Source organism: Physeter macrocephalus, chromosome 16 (genome assembly GCF_002837175.3).
Source record: "Physeter macrocephalus isolate SW-GA chromosome 16, ASM283717v5, whole genome shotgun sequence".
In the NCBI taxonomy this organism is placed as follows: domain Eukaryota; kingdom Metazoa; phylum Chordata; class Mammalia; order Artiodactyla; family Physeteridae; genus Physeter; species Physeter macrocephalus.
This window is the reverse complement of record NC_041229.1, coordinates 12,556,449-12,575,072: the sequence shown is the minus strand read 5'-3', so window position 1 is coordinate 12,575,072 and position 18,624 is coordinate 12,556,449. Positions and strand designations below refer to the sequence as shown.

General features: G+C 47.5%; 1 protein-coding gene across 5 annotated transcripts in view; it reads left to right on the top strand.

Annotated features, from left to right (window-relative positions):
• POU2F3 (POU class 2 homeobox 3) overlaps positions 1-18,624 on the top strand; it is an 86,814-nt gene that overhangs the window by 19,859 nt on the left and 48,331 nt on the right. For all 5 annotated transcript variants that reach the window (XM_024131325.2, XM_024131326.3, XM_024131324.3 and 2 more), the window contains one exon: positions 10,115-10,149. In XM_024131325.2, coding sequence (XP_023987093.1) covers positions 10,115-10,149 — 35 coding nt within the window. The remainder of the gene's footprint in view (positions 1-10,114; positions 10,150-18,624) is intronic.

Here is an 18,624-nt window from a genome sequence, read left to right as displayed (position 1 = left end):
GAACCTGGTTCCCCTGAATCGGCAGGCGGACGCGCAACCACTGCGCCACCAGGGAAGCCCCAGAAACAGGGATTTTATTTCCTAAAAAATTCGAAGACCTCGGTGAGGAGCCTTTCATTTATCAAAGAATGACGACAGATGATAAAGGGAAGTCGGAGGAGGCTGGGCTTCCCCTTCAGCAAAGGTGGGCAGCGGGTGCCTTCCTCAGCCCCACGCTCCTGACAGGTAAGGGCCTGGAGAACAAGGCTTCGGGGTTCAGTCTCATGACTGTGCAGGTGGAGAAACTCACTGGAACGCTCACACAGGCCGGGTTGCAAGGAAGCCCTGAGGTCAGTCGTGTTTACTCTGCCATTCTAGAGAGGAAGAAGCTTTAAATCATGAAAATCCCCAAAGCCACAGACGGTCAGAGGTGGAGGGACCCTGTAAGATCATCCTGTCCTGGGGTAGCAGGTGGATTTCTTCAGGAGAGCTGCTCCTGATCATCAGTGGTGGTCACTATGCACTGAGTTTAGGAAAAGGAAGCAAGTGAGGCGGTCCATTAGTGATGTCTGCCCTGGGCATGGCTCACATGCTGCATCTTTGCAATCTGCTATCCACAGCCAGGGACACTCAGCTGGTGGAGAACTGAAGCTCAGATCTCCCGTCCCCTATGCCAGTGTTCTTCCCATGGCCCATCAAGGACATCCTGTGTCCTGTTCTTTAGGTGGCTTCAGGGGCCAGCCTCAGTTTCCTCCTGGGCATTTCTTTGCTCCTACGAAGAAGGTGGCAGGAATATAGGCAGAATTTTTTGTTTTAACATGTAAGGAAAACTGAAGGCTATGGAGATCAAGCAACTTGCCCAAGGTCCAGCGTAAAACAGCCTTTGAAGTAACCCTCAAGCTCAGTTTACGGTGTGTTCTCTGTACAGAACTCTGACCATTAGGCAACAGTGCCCAGTTCCTTGGAGGGATCTCAAGTAACAAAAAAGGTAGGCAAGGTGTCTGTGGGGTCTTGGGGAAAAGTGTTTTGACTGGTTTGAATGACCTCACTGGGAAGTCTCGTGGTTTGCTCTGGCGGCTGCCTGCCCAGCAGCGCTTCCAAGGTCCTGGTTGCTTTAAAATCACTGCTATCCCAAGAAGTGCCAGCACATTTGCCAAGTGGTCATAAAATGACAGTGGAAGTCTTGCTGGGTTAACCCGGGAGCGGAGCTGGTGAGAAGAGAAGCAGCCCAGAAATGGGAGAGGTTCAGCTGCATTGCAGAATGCTCTCTTTACCAGGCAGGAGTGAAAATCCTGCTGGAACAGGATTCTTGTGCTTCCACCTCCCTCACCCAGAGAATTGCTCCCCAGGCAAACTCACATCCCAGCGCTGCCAAAGCATGCAAATCAGCGGGCCTGTGAGGCTGTGGCTCAGAGGTGGGAAAGCAGAGGGCTGGCGCCGGCTCCTCCTGTCTACTGTCGGACAGGGGTCCTTGCCAGGTGGCTCAGACTGCTGACCTGGTGCCCACCAGATGCCAGGGAAGGAGAGGCAGAGGTGGAAGTGGCCTCTGACCCCTGCGCGCCTCCTACAGACTGATCCTTGGCCTTTCTCACGGGGACTCCATTGGGTATTACGGCCATCCTGGCCTAAGGAAATTCTATCCAGAATCCCGGGTCTCCCCGCCAATTCAAGGTGCCTTTTACCCTCTTTTGGTCACTAAATCCCATTTTCTATGAACTGGGATGTTGTCTTCATAGTTAACCCAAATCCCTCGAACTGTATTCTTGACCTCTTCCTTTGTCTGGACCTCTTTGGTATAGATGAACAGTTCTGGGTACCGTGTGGGACCAGGGAGATTCAGGAGTTGGGGCACTCAGCTGGAGCTTGGATGGAGTCCTCAGACATTGTCTGACTTTTAGAGATGCTAGCAGTGGCGTTATGCTAGCGTGGGAAGGATGTACCACACTGGGGTTGGAGGCATGGGTTTTTGTTTTCCCCCGAGGATCATTCCCAGCACATGCCCATACTTTAAAAGCTCTGTTACTTCGTACATATTATCACTTAACCTTGTTGAGACTCAGTTTTCTCACTGTAAAATGGGGGTGAATAATAATGCTTCATTTTCCCAAAGGCAGAGCGCTCACCCTGATGATCTCTTCAGGTCCCTCCCAGCCCCGTGAGCCATAGTTCCAAGGGGTTTGTGCTCTGGCTTTCTAGCTAGAAGCTTCATGGTCCAGAGATTCCCAGGAGACCGTGAGAACCAAAAGAGGCTTGGAGAGACCTTAGCTGGTGTGGGCAGAACAAAGAGGACAGAGGAAACAGTGGGGAGAGTTCTTTGGTCCTTCCTTGCCTCCCTCTGCAAATGCTACACAGTGACCAGCTTCTGGGAGGGGAAGAAAAAGCCCTGGTACATTTCAGTCAGCTGCATTGAGTCCTAGGACTTTCGAGATGGAAGGAATTTTCAGTCTCCTGAGATCCCCCTAGATCCTCCTTTTGATATTATCAAATTACCCCTCAATTCAAATACCACTTCTATAACATCCCTGAAATAAGCAACCGCTGCCTGAATATTCCTAGCAATGGGAGCCCTGTTGATATGAAACTGTGGGTTTCACTGCTGGACAATTCCATGTTTTACAAAATTCTTCCTTATACTGAGGTGAAGCCTGCTTCCCAGGAGCCTCCACCACTGACCTTCGTGGAGCTGGGTCTTTGGAACTGCAGACTAAGCCTGCTTCACATCCATGCCAATATTTGGGGAGGAAGGAAGAGTACACTGACGTTTACTGAAGCACTTACTATGCACCAGGCACTATGCCAAGTAGATCTTTCAAATGTTCCCTCATTGAATTACTTTAAAATTTTTTATTTTGAAGAACTTCGGCTACATAGAAAAGAGAAGAAACAGCTTAATGAACAGCCATATACCCATCACCTGGATTTAATAGTTGTTAACATCTTGCCATATCTGTTTCATCCTTTTTAGGGGGAAATATTTTATTTTTAACTTTTTATTTCAAACGCACGCAAAGGTAGACACTAAAACGATGAGCCCCGTATACTCATTGCCTACTCTCAACAACCATCACACTTCTGGCATTCCTGTCACTGGAATATTTTCTTGTAAATTATAGACATTATAACTTTTCAATCCTAAATATGGCAGTATGTGTCTCTAAAACGTAAAAGACATCTAAGGGTAAGTGTTCTCCTCTCTAGGCTAAATATCCTTTCCTCATTTGGTGTGACATCTAAGCCCCTTACCATCTTGGTCCTCATGTTGCGCAGCCCAGTTCATCAGGGTCCCTTTAAAAAATGTTGCCCTGAACTGGACGTGATGATCTCAGCAGAGATCTGCAATGGTCTGCATGCCTGCTAATGCACAGGATAGCATTAGCTTTTTAAGCAGCTACACCACACCTGTGCAGCACACTCAGGCCAATATTGGCTTCAGTCAACTGAAATTCTCCCTTTTTTGGTTTCTTTTTCACATGAGACACTAGCGCCAGACTCCTCTCTCTTCCCCTCCCCACAAGGAACTGCAGTTTGTTTATTTCCAGATACTGTCTGCCAATAAACAGAAATGGGAATCACTTTTTTGTTTTTGTTTGGGAGGGAGAGATATATTATATTTCTTTAGGAGATGTAACCTCTTTGAAAATGTAAAATACAGAGTATAGATATTTTGATGGTCGAGTATCTTAAATTATGCACACTTGAATTTTTAATCACCATATGTATCTGCTGTGTTATTCCATTGCTCCAGTTTGAGGTTGGTTATTGGTATTGTTGAAAAAACTCTTTATCAGGTTTCACACTGTAGCACAGAGTCTTTTGTTTAAGCTTTACTGAGGTGTAACTGCTAAATAAAATTGTAAGATTTTTACAATGTACATCATGTGATTTGATACGTGTATACATTGTGAAAGGATTCCCACCATCTAGTTAATTAACACATCCATCACCTCTATATTTATCTTTATATGTGTGAGAGAGAACATTTAAGTTCCACTCTTTTAGCAAATTTTAATTCTACAGTACAGTGTTGTCAACTATAGTCACCATGCTATACATTAGATCTTCAGACCTGATTCATCTTATAGCTGAAAGTTTGTACCCTTTTACCAACTTCTCCCTATTTCGGAACCCTTCCAGCATCTGGCAACCACTTTTCCACTCTCTGTTTCTATGAGTTTGACTCTTTTTTTTTTTTGGATTCTGCATATAAGTGATACCTTGCAGTATTTGTCTTTCTCAGTCTGGTTTATTTCACTTAGCATAATGCCCCCAAGGTCAATCCATGTTGTCACAAATAGGAGGATTTCCTTCTTTCTCCGCGGCTGAATAATATTCCACCAGTAACGTTATATATATGTAACATTTTCTTTAACCATTTATCCATTGATGAACACTTAGGTTGGCTATAGTGAATAATGCTGCAGTGAACAGAGGAGTGAAGCTATCTCTTTGATATCCTGTTTTCATTTCCTGTGGATATACACCCAGAGTAAGGATTGCCAGATCATATGTAGCAGATAGGCTTAAAGGTAGGGCATACTTTTGAGCAATTTGACTACTTTAGTTGCCTACCCAGTATGAGGCAGAAAATTAGCTTTATGGGTTAGAGTAGTTGTCAAAACATAATTCCCTAATTTTAAAAAACTCTTTACTTTTTTCTCCTTTTTTTGGTGGTAAAAAACATACAATATTAAATTTAAACGTAAAATGTACCACCTTAATCATTTCTAATTTCAGCCTCCTCTATCTTTTATGTATACAATTGACCTTTTTTAACCTAAATGTAGGGCTTACGTTTATTCCTGTTACATTTTATGTTGTTGGTTTTGGCCTCTTACTAGAATCAACCAAAATATTTTCTAATCCTGATTTCATCATCCAGGTGTCTGAATTAATCTCGCTCTCTGCTTTAAATCACTTCCAGTTTTGATCGGCATCAATACTGCTTATTTGCCTAAACTGTTGATTACAGTCTAATACTTGGTTTTCTCTGTGTTGGACTTTGGATGCAGTGGGTTTATTGGGAAAATTGTATGAGTATGGGAGTTGCAAAATCCAAGCTTTAGTCCGAAATCAAGGTCTCTGAGGCTGTGTGACCACCGCAAGGTGCTCCCCTCTGAGGTTGGACTTCAGTATCTTTCCAATGCTAAAAATAATGCTCCGGCCCCTCTGTGTGTCTGTCCTGCTTTGTTTTCTTTCTGCAAGTGGCTGCCATCTTTCACAGCCAGAACTTGGATAATAGAATATGATCAGGTTTCTGTAGGTGATGGCACCTGTGATTTCTTAGATCTGAAGAGAAGATTCGTTTCTGTAGCAGTTTCTTAGTGATTTGGATCAATTAAACACATAGTCATTCAGTTCCTACTATGTGTTAAACACTGTTTTAGGCTCTTGGGGTACAAAAATGACTAAGCTGTAATAACCCTGGCCTCTAGGAGCTCCCAATTTCATGAGGGAAACAGACACACAAAACACTGGGTTTTAAAAAATGTGGTAGGTGCTGGAAGAGATATAAATAAGAGAGGTGGAAACACGGAGGAGGAAATCCCTCATTTTGCTTTGGATAAGTTTCATGGAGGATGTGACAGCTGAGTTGGGTCTTGGAGGATGAATGTGTATTTTCTAGGGAGAGAGGGCATTCTAGTCAGAGGGAAGAGCATGTGCAAAATCCCTGACAAAGGAACAGGCTCAGCCTGATGGAGGAGTGGCCCGGGACGTGTGGAGCCCAGCCCGCAACTGGAGAGTGCTTCCCAGCATGTAGCTGAGCTTTACTGTATTCCTGGGAAGTGGGTGGAATTGAAACTATGACCTTATTTTGCCATCAAGATGCCTGAGGCTCTGGAGCTTCCTGCCTTGACCAAGGTCACACAGCTTGGGAGCGATGGAGCCAGGACTTGAACCCTAATTCTCTGACTTCAAGTCCAGGACTGTTTCAAGTATGCCCTGCCGCTCCTGCACACCACAGCTTAAAGGGGCAGAAAACAAGTTTCTGGTGATTGTGGACCAGTATTTCGCACAATATGGTGATTGCATCCCTTTCTTTCTCTAGGAAAGAGGGGTGCCCTCCTCGCTGTTTCAAAAATGACTAAATTGGGTCCTGGGAATGGCTTGTCGGTCACCTCTCAACCTAGATCATTAAGGCAGCAGCAGAACCCCAGTGAGCTTGACCTTGTCCCAGGGTTCCCAGGCACCACCTCCCGGGCCTTTCCTGTAGGCTGGGTGGGGAGAGGTGCCAGGTGCAACTAGGTCCATGGAACATGGGAGAGAAGCAGGAAGAAGTAGCAGTAAGATGAGGGCTGAGGCCGTTTCCCCTCAGCCAGATCTGGAGAGAGAATCAACAGTGTCATCAGAAATGAACTAACGCCTGTATTAGACTATGTCATGGTGTCTCCACCTAGGCCCCCAGATGCTCTGAGCTCCTTCTCCCCAGCTGGGGGAAGCCATGTCTCCTGAGAATACTCTGACCTGCTTAGCAGTGGAATCAGAATCAGACGTGAAATCACTTTGGGGGACTGAACCTTTATTCAGCTCCTGGTGCTGAGCTAGTGCCGTGCTCTGCTGTCCCAGAGTAAAGGGGTCTGTCTCCTGGGAGGCCCTGGCTGGTCTGGGCCCCGCCGGTCCAGCCATTCAGTCAGCCTGGGACTCAAGGAGAATTAGACAATGATACCGATGCAGGCCAGGATGAGTTTGATGAGAAGGGGAGACGCCCATCTTCAGGCTCCAAGCGCAGCAGGTGCGTCCTCAAGGGGAGAGGCCTCTGGAGAAAGACCCCGGAGAAACTCCTGGACAAGAGAAATTGTTCTCTTGTTGGCTGGTGGGTTTTAAAATTAATCTCTGAATGCTGTTTGCTCATCTTTTGCATTTCGTGGATCTCACAGACAACACTCTAACGGCATCCGCAGATATCGAAAGTAAAGACTTTTCTTAATTGTTCACAATCCTGATGACCTCTCCAAGACAGACTGTTTTGGCCCTCAAGGTTTCTCTCCCTTTCTAGGTCTCATTCACATGTATGTTATTACCTCTTCTGGAGGTAATGAGATTATACCTTCTCTTGCCTTCCAGACACCGTACCTGCCTGGTCTTCCTCCTACCTGAGTGCCCACTCTTTCTCAGTCTCCTTTGCTGACCCTTCCTCTTCATTCCCAACCTTGACCCTTTTAGTCTCCTTCATCTGGACTCAGTTCCTTTGTAAACTCATCAAGTCCTATGGCTTTAAATACCACCTATATAAGCTGAACACTACCCACCCTGTACTTCTGACCTGACACCTATCCTGAGTCCAAACTCCTCTCCCTGTCTCTCCTGGGATCTTTAATTGGCCTCTCAAAGTTAACACGTCCCAGAACATAGCTTTCGATTTCATACCACCAGCCAGCTCCTCCCCAAGTCACCCTCCTCTTGGGGAATGACTCTACCACTCACTCCATGGAGAAAGCCCAACCCTAAGAATCATCCTTCCTCTCCTTCCCTTGCACCACTCCTTCCAGCCATCAGCTGGCCCTGTCAGCTATCAATTCAAAATCCAGGTCCTTCTCACTGCCTGCACGGGTGCCCCTCTATCCTGCACACTGCCCCCCTCTCACCTGACCCACCGCGATAGCCTCCTGGTTGTTCTCCCTTCCTCCTCGCTTATCCCTACAGCTGATCGCCTCAGGTGTAAACACTGAAGTCACATCATGTCGCTCCTCTGCTCAAAACCCTCTGATCACTTCCCAATGTCCTTGGCATGAAAGCTGAAGTGTTCAGCACGACCCGCCTGCCAGATCCACGTCGTCTTTCCCCTGGTCACACCCATCCACCTCTCTCCAGCCTTGCTGGCCTCACCACTGTTCCTCAGCAGGCAAGCCTGTTCTTGCCTCACTCAGGTCCCGATCCCTCTATCTGGAGTGATCTTCCCCAGACCACCCTGCTTATGGACAGCCTCTGACACACTCTTCCCCTGACCATGCATTATTGCTCTCCATAGTAACTCTCTCTAAATGAAATTATATATTTGTTTCCTTATTCCTTTTATGTCTCCTCAACTAGAAAAGAAGCTCTGTGTGGCCAAGGACTTCTGTCTATCTTTTCCAGTATTATATTTCCAGTGCCTAGAACAGTGCCTGGTATAGAGAGTGTATTTAGCAAATACTTGTGGAATGAATGAATTTGCTCTTTGGTCAAATTTTAAAATCACTCCTTACTAGGCCACCTTTACAATGTCATGAAAAAATTTTTAATATGAAAGCAATTTTATCTTTAAGTCTACCCTCTACGCGTGCACACACACTCGCACACACACACACACACACACTATTTTCAGTTTGTGGGCCCTTCCCATCTTAACTCCCCTCACAGATTATCTATTTAGTCTTCGTTAGTCTCAAAATCAGGCCGCTATTCAAAGATGACTTCCTGTCTCACTAATTTCCTCTTTCTCGGAATCCTGTAGCCCTCAACCTCTGCTGTCATCTTGCTGGCCCAGCTGCTCTCGGAGATGCTTCGCAACCAATCATACAGGCAAGGGCTTCACTGACCCATTGTTTAGAACAGAGCAGAGCGAAGGGGGCTTAGGTTAAAGCTCCAGAGGATTCTCCTGGACCCCATTCATTCATCTATCAGGTGTTTCTTGAGCCTCTGACCCATGTTAGGAACTGTGGTGGCCATTGAGGAGAAAAATGAATGTCTTCCTCCTAGTTTTCAAGGAATTCATAGACTAGAGGGAGAGAGAAGCATGCAGACAAATAAAGAGTTACATGACATGTGCCATGCGGCTGGTAGAGAAGCCTGAAGGACCAGAGAGAAGGGGGACCAACTTTGTGGAAGGGAACAGTGCATGGAGGCGTGGAAACGGAAGAGGTGTGGCGCGTTTGGACATTAGCAAGCTTTCCATGAGTCTGGAGCACAGGGTACCTGGGAGGGAGGGAGGTGAGATCATGAGAGGCAGCTGACAAAGCAGGGAAAGTAGGCAGAAACCAGGTCATACAGGGAATTATATGTTATACTAAGAAATTTGGACTTCATTCCAAAGCTATTGAAGAGCCGATGGAAAGCAGAAGAATTTTCTGATTGAAAGTTCTGAATTCATTCACATGTTCATTTATTCCTTCATTCAACCAATATAATTTGAAGTCCTATTATGTACTAAGCCTAGTGCTAGGCTCTGGGTGGTATTTAATATCATTTTCTTGCCATTATAGAGCCAATAATCCATGGGGCATAAAGGAAGATTGTTTGGCAGCTCCTGCCCTGAAGAGCTATATGAATAGGAAATTTAATTATAGCAAAGAATGGAAGCAATTTCCCTAATAACAGGTATATGTTTAAGCAGATTTTGGTATCTCCATAAATGGAATATTGTGTAGCCATTAAAAATGATCTTTGCAAACATAGGAGAAAGATTTATGACATTCCTTAATAGTGTAGGAGAAAGATTATGACGCTCACTGGAAAAAGCAGGGTAAAAAATCTATACAGAGTGATATATATCAATGAGGAAAAACAAGCATAAAAAAGACCATAAAATGTACAAAAATATTAATTGCAGCTGCCTCTCTGCAGATTGATTTTTCTGCTACTTTATACGTTTTCTGTACCAAAACGTTTTCTCTATTAAGCACACATTTACTTTTTCAACCCAACATTTATTATAAAGGGAAAAAGATGAATAAAACCAAAAATGAAAGTTGGGGGGGGTGGAAACAGGGGTGACACTCATCTACCTGACATGATTTAGGTGTCATCAATGCTGGAGGGCTGGAATAGTGGGAGGCCTTCTTGCCTTCGGGCAATTCCTTTAGGATTTGTGGCTGGTCATTCCTTGCTCTTCCATTACAGCATGTATCACAGATTCTGTCTGAGGGCATGTGGCAGAAGCAGTCTGGTGTGGCAAGTTCTAATCTCAGTTAGACTCTATGTGACCTATGGACAAGTCAGTCTCCCCTTTCCCTGGTTACCTACCTTCCTGAAGGAGATTTTCCAAAGACTTTTCCAGGAAACAGGATAAGCAAGAAGATTCTGGCCACAGGGCAGGCATTTGGTTCTTTTTCAAAATAAAGATAAGCCCATTCCAACATCCTATTTTCCACTAACTTTCAGTCTCTTCCAATCCTGCTAGCTATTAATGTTTTCTTTTTTTTTTTTAAATCTCTTCCAGGAAATGATCGAAACGGCTTAGATTTCAACAGGCAGGTAAGGACATTCAGAAGAAAACCTTTATTCCCTAAATTTTGGGGGTCATTCATACTATGTCAGGTGTGGGGACACAAAGAAGATTAAGGGAAGTTTGAGGATGTTTATTCATAGACTCATAGCTCTCAGAATTGAAAGGGGTCTTTCAAGGGCTTTTGCATCCAACCCCTCCCCCAAGCCACAATCCGACGTTGGGGTCACCTCTTCATTATGTCCTCAAAAGAGTACTGACAGCGCAGCCCTATTTAGGATTATCTGCAGGCTGGATGTGGTCTGGAATCTAAGACCACAACTCTTTTGCCATCAAAGCTCAGCTTGAGTTGCCTCTTGGGCAAGTCTGTTTGCATGGCCTGACTATGTGTAGAGGAATTTGTGGAGGTACGAAAGATGGAGGGTTGGCTTCCTCAGGGAACTCCTGATTTATTTATCTATTCATTTATTTCTAACATTTTTATTGGAGTATAATTGCTTTACAATGGTGTGTCAGTTTCTGCTTTACAACAAAGCGAATCAGTTATACATATGTCCCCATATCTCTTCCCTCTTGCGTCTCCCTCTCTCCCACCCTCCCTATCCCATATGTCCATGCCACTCTCTCACTTTGTCCCAGCTTACCCTTCCCCCTCCCTGTGTCCTCAAGTCCATGCTCTAGTAGGTCTGCGTCTTCATTCCCATCTTGCCCCTAGGTTCTCCGTGACCTTTTTTTTTTTTTTAGATTCCATATATATGTGTTAGCATACGGTATTTGTTTTTCTCTTTCTGACTTACTTCACTCTGTATGACAGACTCTAGGTCCATCCACCTCACTACAAATAACTCAATTTCATTTCTTTTTATGGCTGAGTAGTATTCCATTGTATATATGTGCCACATCTTCTTTATCCATTCATCTGTCGATGGACACTTAGGTTTCTTCCCAGTCCTGGCTATTGTAAATAGCCAAAGGAACTCCTGATTTAAAAGAAGAAGATAGAGGACAAAACAGGGGAGCCAGGACAAAAAGAGCTCAGGAAGGAGAGTGTAACCCAGCTCAGTGGGACAATGGAGATACAAGCTGGGCGCCTTTAAAGGAACAAGCTGGGTGGAGTTCAAGTTAGTTGGGGAGGGTTTCAGGCAGGGGAAGGTGGTGTTGGATGGATTGAAGGATGGATAGATCTGGATGTGTAAAGAGGGTGAATGAAGAGAGGACCTTCCCATTGAAGTTAGAGGCTGATGAGAAGATTGGGGGCTGAGGGCGAAGACAAGTTGTGATGTCAGAGGCAGATTATGGGAGGGTTCACTGGGGGGACAAAGTCTAAACTGGAGACAAGCAGGAAGCAACACTGGGCCCTAGAGTGAGGCAGAGATGTGAGAATTAGAAGCAAAGTCAGAAAGCCTGTGTTTGGCTCCTGTTTTGGCCACCAGCTAGCTGTATAAGTTTGGTCAAGTCACTTAATATTTTTAGTATGAGTTTTCTCAGCTGAAAAATTAATTTATTTCATAAATTTGGGGTGGGGGAGGGAATGTGTACTGTGCCAGATGTGGGAATACAAAGAAAATTAAGACATGGTCTCTTCCCTGGAGGAGCTCACAGTCTAGATTGAGGAGTGGGGGAGATAGAGATAGAGGGAGAGGGAGAGGGGAGGGGAGAGAGAAACTCTTCAGTGGATAATTATAGTACAATCTCATTCATGCTTTATTGGAGGCGTGTAAAAAGTATGGTGTCAAACAGAAATGAGAATACTTCATTCTTCCCAGTAGCTCAGGGCAGGCTTCATGGAGGAGGTGATATTTGATTCTAGCTCTGAAGAGTCAGTAGAGTTTGTCAAGCAGAGAAGAGTGGGCTAGAGAAGGAGACAGCCAGGGGGAAGGAAAGACAACCCCAATTTGGGGATACATTTGATACTCACTAGGGGTCCTTCCCACTCATATCCAGAGTCCAAGTTTAGAAGGAAGTCAGGGGTGGAGGTCAAACTCAGACATATGTTCTTGTCCTCCTTTATCTGTAGAGTGATTTGAAGTCCCTACTAACATTTCATGAAAGGCTTTTAACTCTGGGTACATCCTTCACAGTTGGAGAGGAACAATCTGGAGTCCTAACCCAAAACCTCTTAGGCAACTTCTGCAATTGTGTTCATTGGGGAAGTTTGCTAACACATGGAGGCCAGCTACTCTCACTCTTCCCTCAAGACCTAAGACAGACGTAGGCTTCAGTTAAAGACACATCTAGGTGAGCTACAAGGAAGGACTTGCAGCCAATGTGGCTTATCAAACACTGGAAGAGCTACCAAGGGAGGGAGACTGTAGAATCAGCTTCCCTCCCAAGGTCTTTAAAGATGAGACAGATTCTCATCTCAGGGATAGTTTGGCCAGGTTTGTTTCCAGGGCAGGAGGATGGAGGACGTTCCCGAGGATTCAGTGATCCTGAAGGAGCTCTCAGCAGGTTGGGACGTGGCCTGTTGCCTGTGCTTTCCGAGGGTCCCAGCCCAGGGTCCACCTCTCATGGTCCCTTGGACGAGATGCACGTGGAGGAGCCCATCCTACACCAAGACGTGGTGGCACCAGCCCAGGCCGGAGGTGGCCCGCTCCACAGGCCCGGTGGGTTTGGCTGCCTGGGTGATCTTTCTAGAGCTTGGGAAACCCTCGTGCTTAGGACAAGGGTAGGGACAGCCCCTCTGGCCCCAGCAGCCTACAGAGAGGCCCCGACCCTTTGAACATCCTTTGGGGTATGGTTTCCCTACCAGTTGGGAGAAAGTTTCCTGGCTTCTGTCAGGGGAGGGCCTCACTAGCATTCGCTTCCCTTCCATGAACCTCATGGGAAGGGGGCAGTTCCACCCTCCCCTGGGAAAGTTTTTTGGATTTCTCATTACTGACAAGAACAGACACATAAAGATCTTTTCTTTAAAGAGGTTGGGATTTTGGAGGAAGAGAGGCTCAGCTGGTCATGCTCATTTACACACTTAGACTGGAGCTCTTCTCTGTGCACAAGCACACACGTCCACGCCCTCCCTAAGGCCCTCCTCGCTCCCTCTCACTGCCTCTCGGACGCCTCAGATACCAAGGCCCGCACCCGCACATTCTCGCCAGTTCACTTGCAGGCCTGCAGCTTAGCACCAGGATTTCTCAGGCCCTGCACTGACAGTGATACCCTCGTGCTTCAGAACAAGGGAAGTAAACCAACGTCGGCGACCCCGAGGCACTGGGCAAAGTGCTTTTGGCACTTTATCTCATTTGATTCTCACTGTATGCCAAGAGTTACTATCCCCCTTATACAGGTAAGGAAATTGCCTCCCAGGCAGCCCCACCTGATTTAGCAAAGGATTTGAGAGATTAAGTAATCTGCTAAAGGTCACGCAGATTGGTCAGCTGACAGAGCCAGGACTTGAACCCACATCTCTTCGGCTCCAGAGTTCATTTTTCCCATGATGCCTTGCAGCATCCTCCTCTGTAGTCTCTCAACTCCCCTCTTCCTGAGCATACACACCGTCCTTAGACAGAGGCCTGGGAGCCAGCGGCTGAGTGTGACCTCACCATGACTAACTGGGAGGAAGTGGGAGGTGCAGGGAGTGGGGAGGGGAAGAAGAAGTGCTGTGTAGGAGCAGCCTCTGTGTCTGATACAGAGAGATGGGGTGGTGGACACAGGAGAGCAAAGGATGAGTCGCTGCCCTTGGTGAGGCTCACATTGGAAGGCCCCAAGCCAGTTGGTGCAGTTGGGAATTGCAGCCAGACTCTGGGCGCACTGCCGTCCTGAGGTTGCATGAGCGAAGGACGCCTCATCGTGAAGTTTCATGCTGAGCCTCTTAACTTCCTGGTCCCCGGAAAGCAGCCTGAGACTGTTTGGGAGATAATTGTGAGCTGACCCAGAGACCCAGAAACAGGACCACCCCTCAGTCCCCAGGAAAGATTAAGACAGAGTTGGGAGGCAACGGAACAAGGCCAGATCCCTGGACAGGGAATCAGAGGTCCTGGGTGCCAGTGCTGTTTCCACCCTACACAGTCCTCTTCTCCTTTCTGGGCCTTAGCGTCCTCATGAATAAAAGGAAGACATTTGCTTGAGATGATTGCTAAGGCCCCTGCAGTCTGTATGTTATGGTCCCATCAATATTCTCATGCCATATTCTGTTTGGTTTTGCTTCCACTTTCCTTTCATGTTTTTCTTTGAAGAGAAATGAGGAAGAGAGTGTCCATTTCTTCACCCTGAGCTGTAGAGAGTGAGGAGAAATATGTCACATGGAATCTTTCCAGCCTTTATGATCTTGTGTGATCCAGTGAAAAGAATCTTTTGAAATTCAAGGGGCAGAGACAGGAGGACCCAGCAGGCTGGATCTGGAGCCAAACACTCATTCTTTGAATATTTAGTTATTCCTAACAGCTGGATAGAGGGTGTCATTTGTAAGAAGATAAATGGCAATGAACTCTGCAGGGCATTCTGTAAGAGACATAGGAGTACTGAGCTCTGAGATACTGCCCAAGGATGTCACCAAAGAGATGGTGTTGAAGCGGGTGACAAGGGAAGAGAAGGGGGTTTGATTGACTGGCAGAGCGGGGCGGCAAGAATATTCCAGGCATAGGAGGCAGTAAGGGTGAAACCTCACTATGTAAAAGGGAACTGTGAGAAGGTCAGCATGGGATGTGATGGTGGAAGATGAGGCTGGGCCAGATTATGTAGACCTTTGAATGCCCAGCAAAGAAGTTTATTTATTTATTTGTTTATTTTGGCTGCGCTGCATGGCTTGTGGCATCTTAGTTCCCCGATCAGGGATTGAACCCGGGCCCTCGGCAGGGAAAGCACAGAGCCCTAACCACTGGACCGCCGGGGAATTCCCAAGAAGTTTAGATTTTATCCTGTGGGCATTTTCAAGCATAACTAGTTTCATTTAATGGAAGAGCCTTAGAAGGGGGTGTGGGTGAGGAGGGAAGGAAGGATGAATGATGCACTGATGCAAGAGAGGCCTGATGGGATGCCAGTGTGGCAGGAGGAGTGGGCAATGCCAAGGAGAGGGATTAAGCACACAGACTTAGAGCCAGACGACCTGGGTTTGACTCCTGGGCTCGGCACTACCTGGCGGTGTGACCTTGGGCAAGTTCTTCAGCTTCTGTGTTCCTCAGTCTCCTCATCTTACAGGTGGGGAGAATAATGGTACCTATCTCACAGGGCTGGTGTGTGTGTGTGTGTATACCTCTTAGACAATGTCTAGAACATATAAACTGTATAGGTATTTGCTGTTATTATTCCTGTGTCAGTAAAGCATGGAGAGACTCAGATTTGAGAGAGATTTTTGGTATAAAATCAGGAGGATTTTGGCAACAGTTTGGATATGGACAGCTAAGGAAGGGGAAGGGTCCTGCAGGATTCTTAGGTTTCTAGCTTGGGATACTGAGCATTAGTGGGACTGTAACCAGAGATCAAGAGAACGGGAGGTCCAGCCAATTTGTCCAGATGATGGGAAGAGGAGGAAGGGCAGATAATGGACAATAGGTGCTCAATACGTGATGAGAAATTTGGATCTGGAGCCCAGCAGACAGGTCAGGATGCATACTGAGGAGTCACCATCGAATCGTGTTAACCAAAGTGATGGGAGGGAGTGAGGTCACCTAGGGAGGGTGCGCAGACTGGGTTGAGAACCCAGGGCAGACCTGGAGAGGAGGAACATGTAGGGGACAGGCTGAGGAATGGGCACCCATAGATGAGACCAAGAAGGAGTGGTTAAAGGGATGGGAGGAGAACCACACCCACAAAGGAGAGACTTTCATATGAAGGTGGGGATAGCAGACAGCATCACAGCACGCAGAGATATTGTAGAGCCCCAGCCTGGAAGTAGACACGGTTTGGCAGTGAGGTGAACACTGGTGGCCTCATCATAGCATCTCTAGCGTCTGTGGTGAGAGCAGAAGCCAGGTTGCTGTCGTCGAGGGGTAAGGAGAAGTTAGGAAATGATGGAGACGAGGACTGCAGAATTCCCTTTCAAGGAGTGGGATAATAAAGGGATGCAGATGTTGGCTGAAAATGGAGACAGTGTGAAGGGAAGGTTTGGGGGATGAGGGAGACTTTGGTGGGTTGTGGGCCTGGGGAGAGATAGGAGATGCCATAGAGGAGACAGAAAAGAGAGAACATGGGTGGAGGGTTTAGCCTAGAAGAAGAGAAGGGCTCTTCTGGGAGGGAGGGAGGGAAGGCTGAGTGCCCTGTGGGTGAAGTCAGGAGCCTGAGGGACAGCCTCCTGTTCAGAGTTTCTCCACTTCCATTTCCTGCTCTTTTTTTTTTGGCTGCATTGGGTCTTCATTGCTGCACGCGGGCTTTCTCTAGTTGTGGCGAGCGGGGGCTACTCTTCGTTGCGGTGCAGGGACTTCTCACTGCGGTGGCTTCTCTTGTTGCAGAGCACAGGCTCTAGGCGCACAGGCTTCAGTAGTTGTGGCATGTGGGCTCTAGAGCGCAGGCTCAGTAGTTGTGGCTCACAGGCTTAGTTGCTCCGTGGCATGTGGGATCTTCCCGGACCAGGGATCAAACCGATGTCCCCTGTGTTGGCAGGCGGACTCTTAACCACTGCGCCACCAGGGAAGTCCCCATTTCCTGCTCTTTCAACCAACAGCTAACTTCAGAAGAACATTAGGAAGTATCATTGGCTTAAAGGGGCTTGGAGAGTCCACAGTGACAGATGCACACCTGGGGAGCCTTGCCCTGCTCTGTGCTGGTGACTTCTGGGCCCCTCGTCATCCAGGGCTGTGGGTGTCCACCAGCCCCGTCAGAGCGATGTCTCCATCTATGCTGTTGAAAGCTAAGTCTTGCTAGAAGACTTCACAAAAGTTCTCTGAGGCCAGAAGAGAGTCTGAAGCAAGTTGGCAGGTGTCTTTGTCCCTGAGCTTCCTACCCCCAAAGCTGAGACCCAGTGGCCTGGGATTCTATGCACAGGCTCTAGGCGCACAGGCTTCAGTAGTTGTGGCATGTGGGCTCTAGAGCGCAGGCTCAGTAGTTGTGGCTCACAGGCTTAGTTGCTCCGTGGCGTGTGGGATCTTCCCGGACCAGGGATCAAACTGATGTCCCCTGTGTTGGCAGGCGGACTCTTAACCACTGCGCCACCAGGGAAGTCCCCATTTCCTGCTCTTTCAACCAACAGCTAACTTCAGAAGAACATTAGGAAGTATCATTGGCTTAAAGGGGCTTGGAGAGTCCACAGTGACAGATGCACACCTGGGGAGCCTTGCCCTGCTCTGTGCTGGTGACTTCTGGGCCCCTCGTCATCCAGGGCTGTGGGTGTCCACCAGCCCCGTCAGAGCGATGTCTCCATCTATGCTGTTGAAAGCTAAGTCTTGCTAGAAGACTTCACAAAAGTTCTCTGAGGCCAGAAGAGAGTCTGAAGCAAGTTGGCAGGTGTCTTTGTCCCTGAGCTTCCTACCCCCAAAGCTGAGACCCAGTGGCCTGGGATTCTATCTCAGCCCCAGGCCTGGCAGCATTCTCAGCTCACCTGCGGCCACAACATTCAGCCCTCCAGTGCCTCTCTCGGGAACCCGTCCAGCTAGTCCAGAGCAGTGGTCCCACTGCGTTCCCATAGAGTGTTTGGTTTTGAATCAAATGGGATTTGCCTTTGCCGTTTTCATGACTGTGAGCTACCATGGATTCTTTTTTTTTCTTTTTTCTTTTTGAATTTTATTTTATTTATTTTTTATACAGCAAGTTCTTATTAGTTATCTATTTTATACATATTAGTGTATATATGTCAATCCCACGTATTCTGGCTGCTCCTGGAATGCGTCGTATGTAGTGTTTAATCAGCTCAATGGGACATCTTCTCTAAAATCAACAAAATTCAGCCTAAGGAAAGGTCTCTGAGGATTCTGAATGACGGAGAGGCTTCTCCGGAGAGGCCCATGATGGAGACACAGGGGAGGCAGGACCAGGCTCTCAAGTGAAGGTCTGCAGTGAAGACATAGTGAGCCCCTCCCCCAGGCACCCAGGGAGCAGCCCCAGGAGGGCCGGCACCACAGTAGCTGAGCACCAGACGACAAGGGAGGGAATTAATTGACCACATTTGACCATTTAGTTGCACAAACCTGTGTCTAGCTGTGAGGGGTCAGAGGGGAGTAGAATGTGGTCCCTGCCCACGGGAGCTCCCAGCTGGTGGGAAGAAAATGTAGCAGAGGCTGCGGAGGGGAGGGAGGGCCACTGCACTGTAATAATGCTGATGGGGCTGGTTCAGTGAGTCTAAGAAAGCCAGGCAGGTGTGTAGAGCCAGGGGTAGTTGGTCCAATAAGCTGGAGGGAGACTCTGAGACCTCCCTGTGAAAGACCTTGGAGGATGAGAATTAAGGATGGTGAAACTCTGTTTTTTTTTGCGGTACGCGGGCCTCTCACTGTTGTGGCCTCTCCCGTTGCGGAGCACAGGCTCCGGACGCGCAGGCCCAGCGGCCATGGCTCACGGGCCCAGTTGCTCCGCGGCATGTGGGATCTTCCCGGACCGGGGCACGAACCCGCGTCCCCTGCATCGGCAGGCGGACTCTCAAC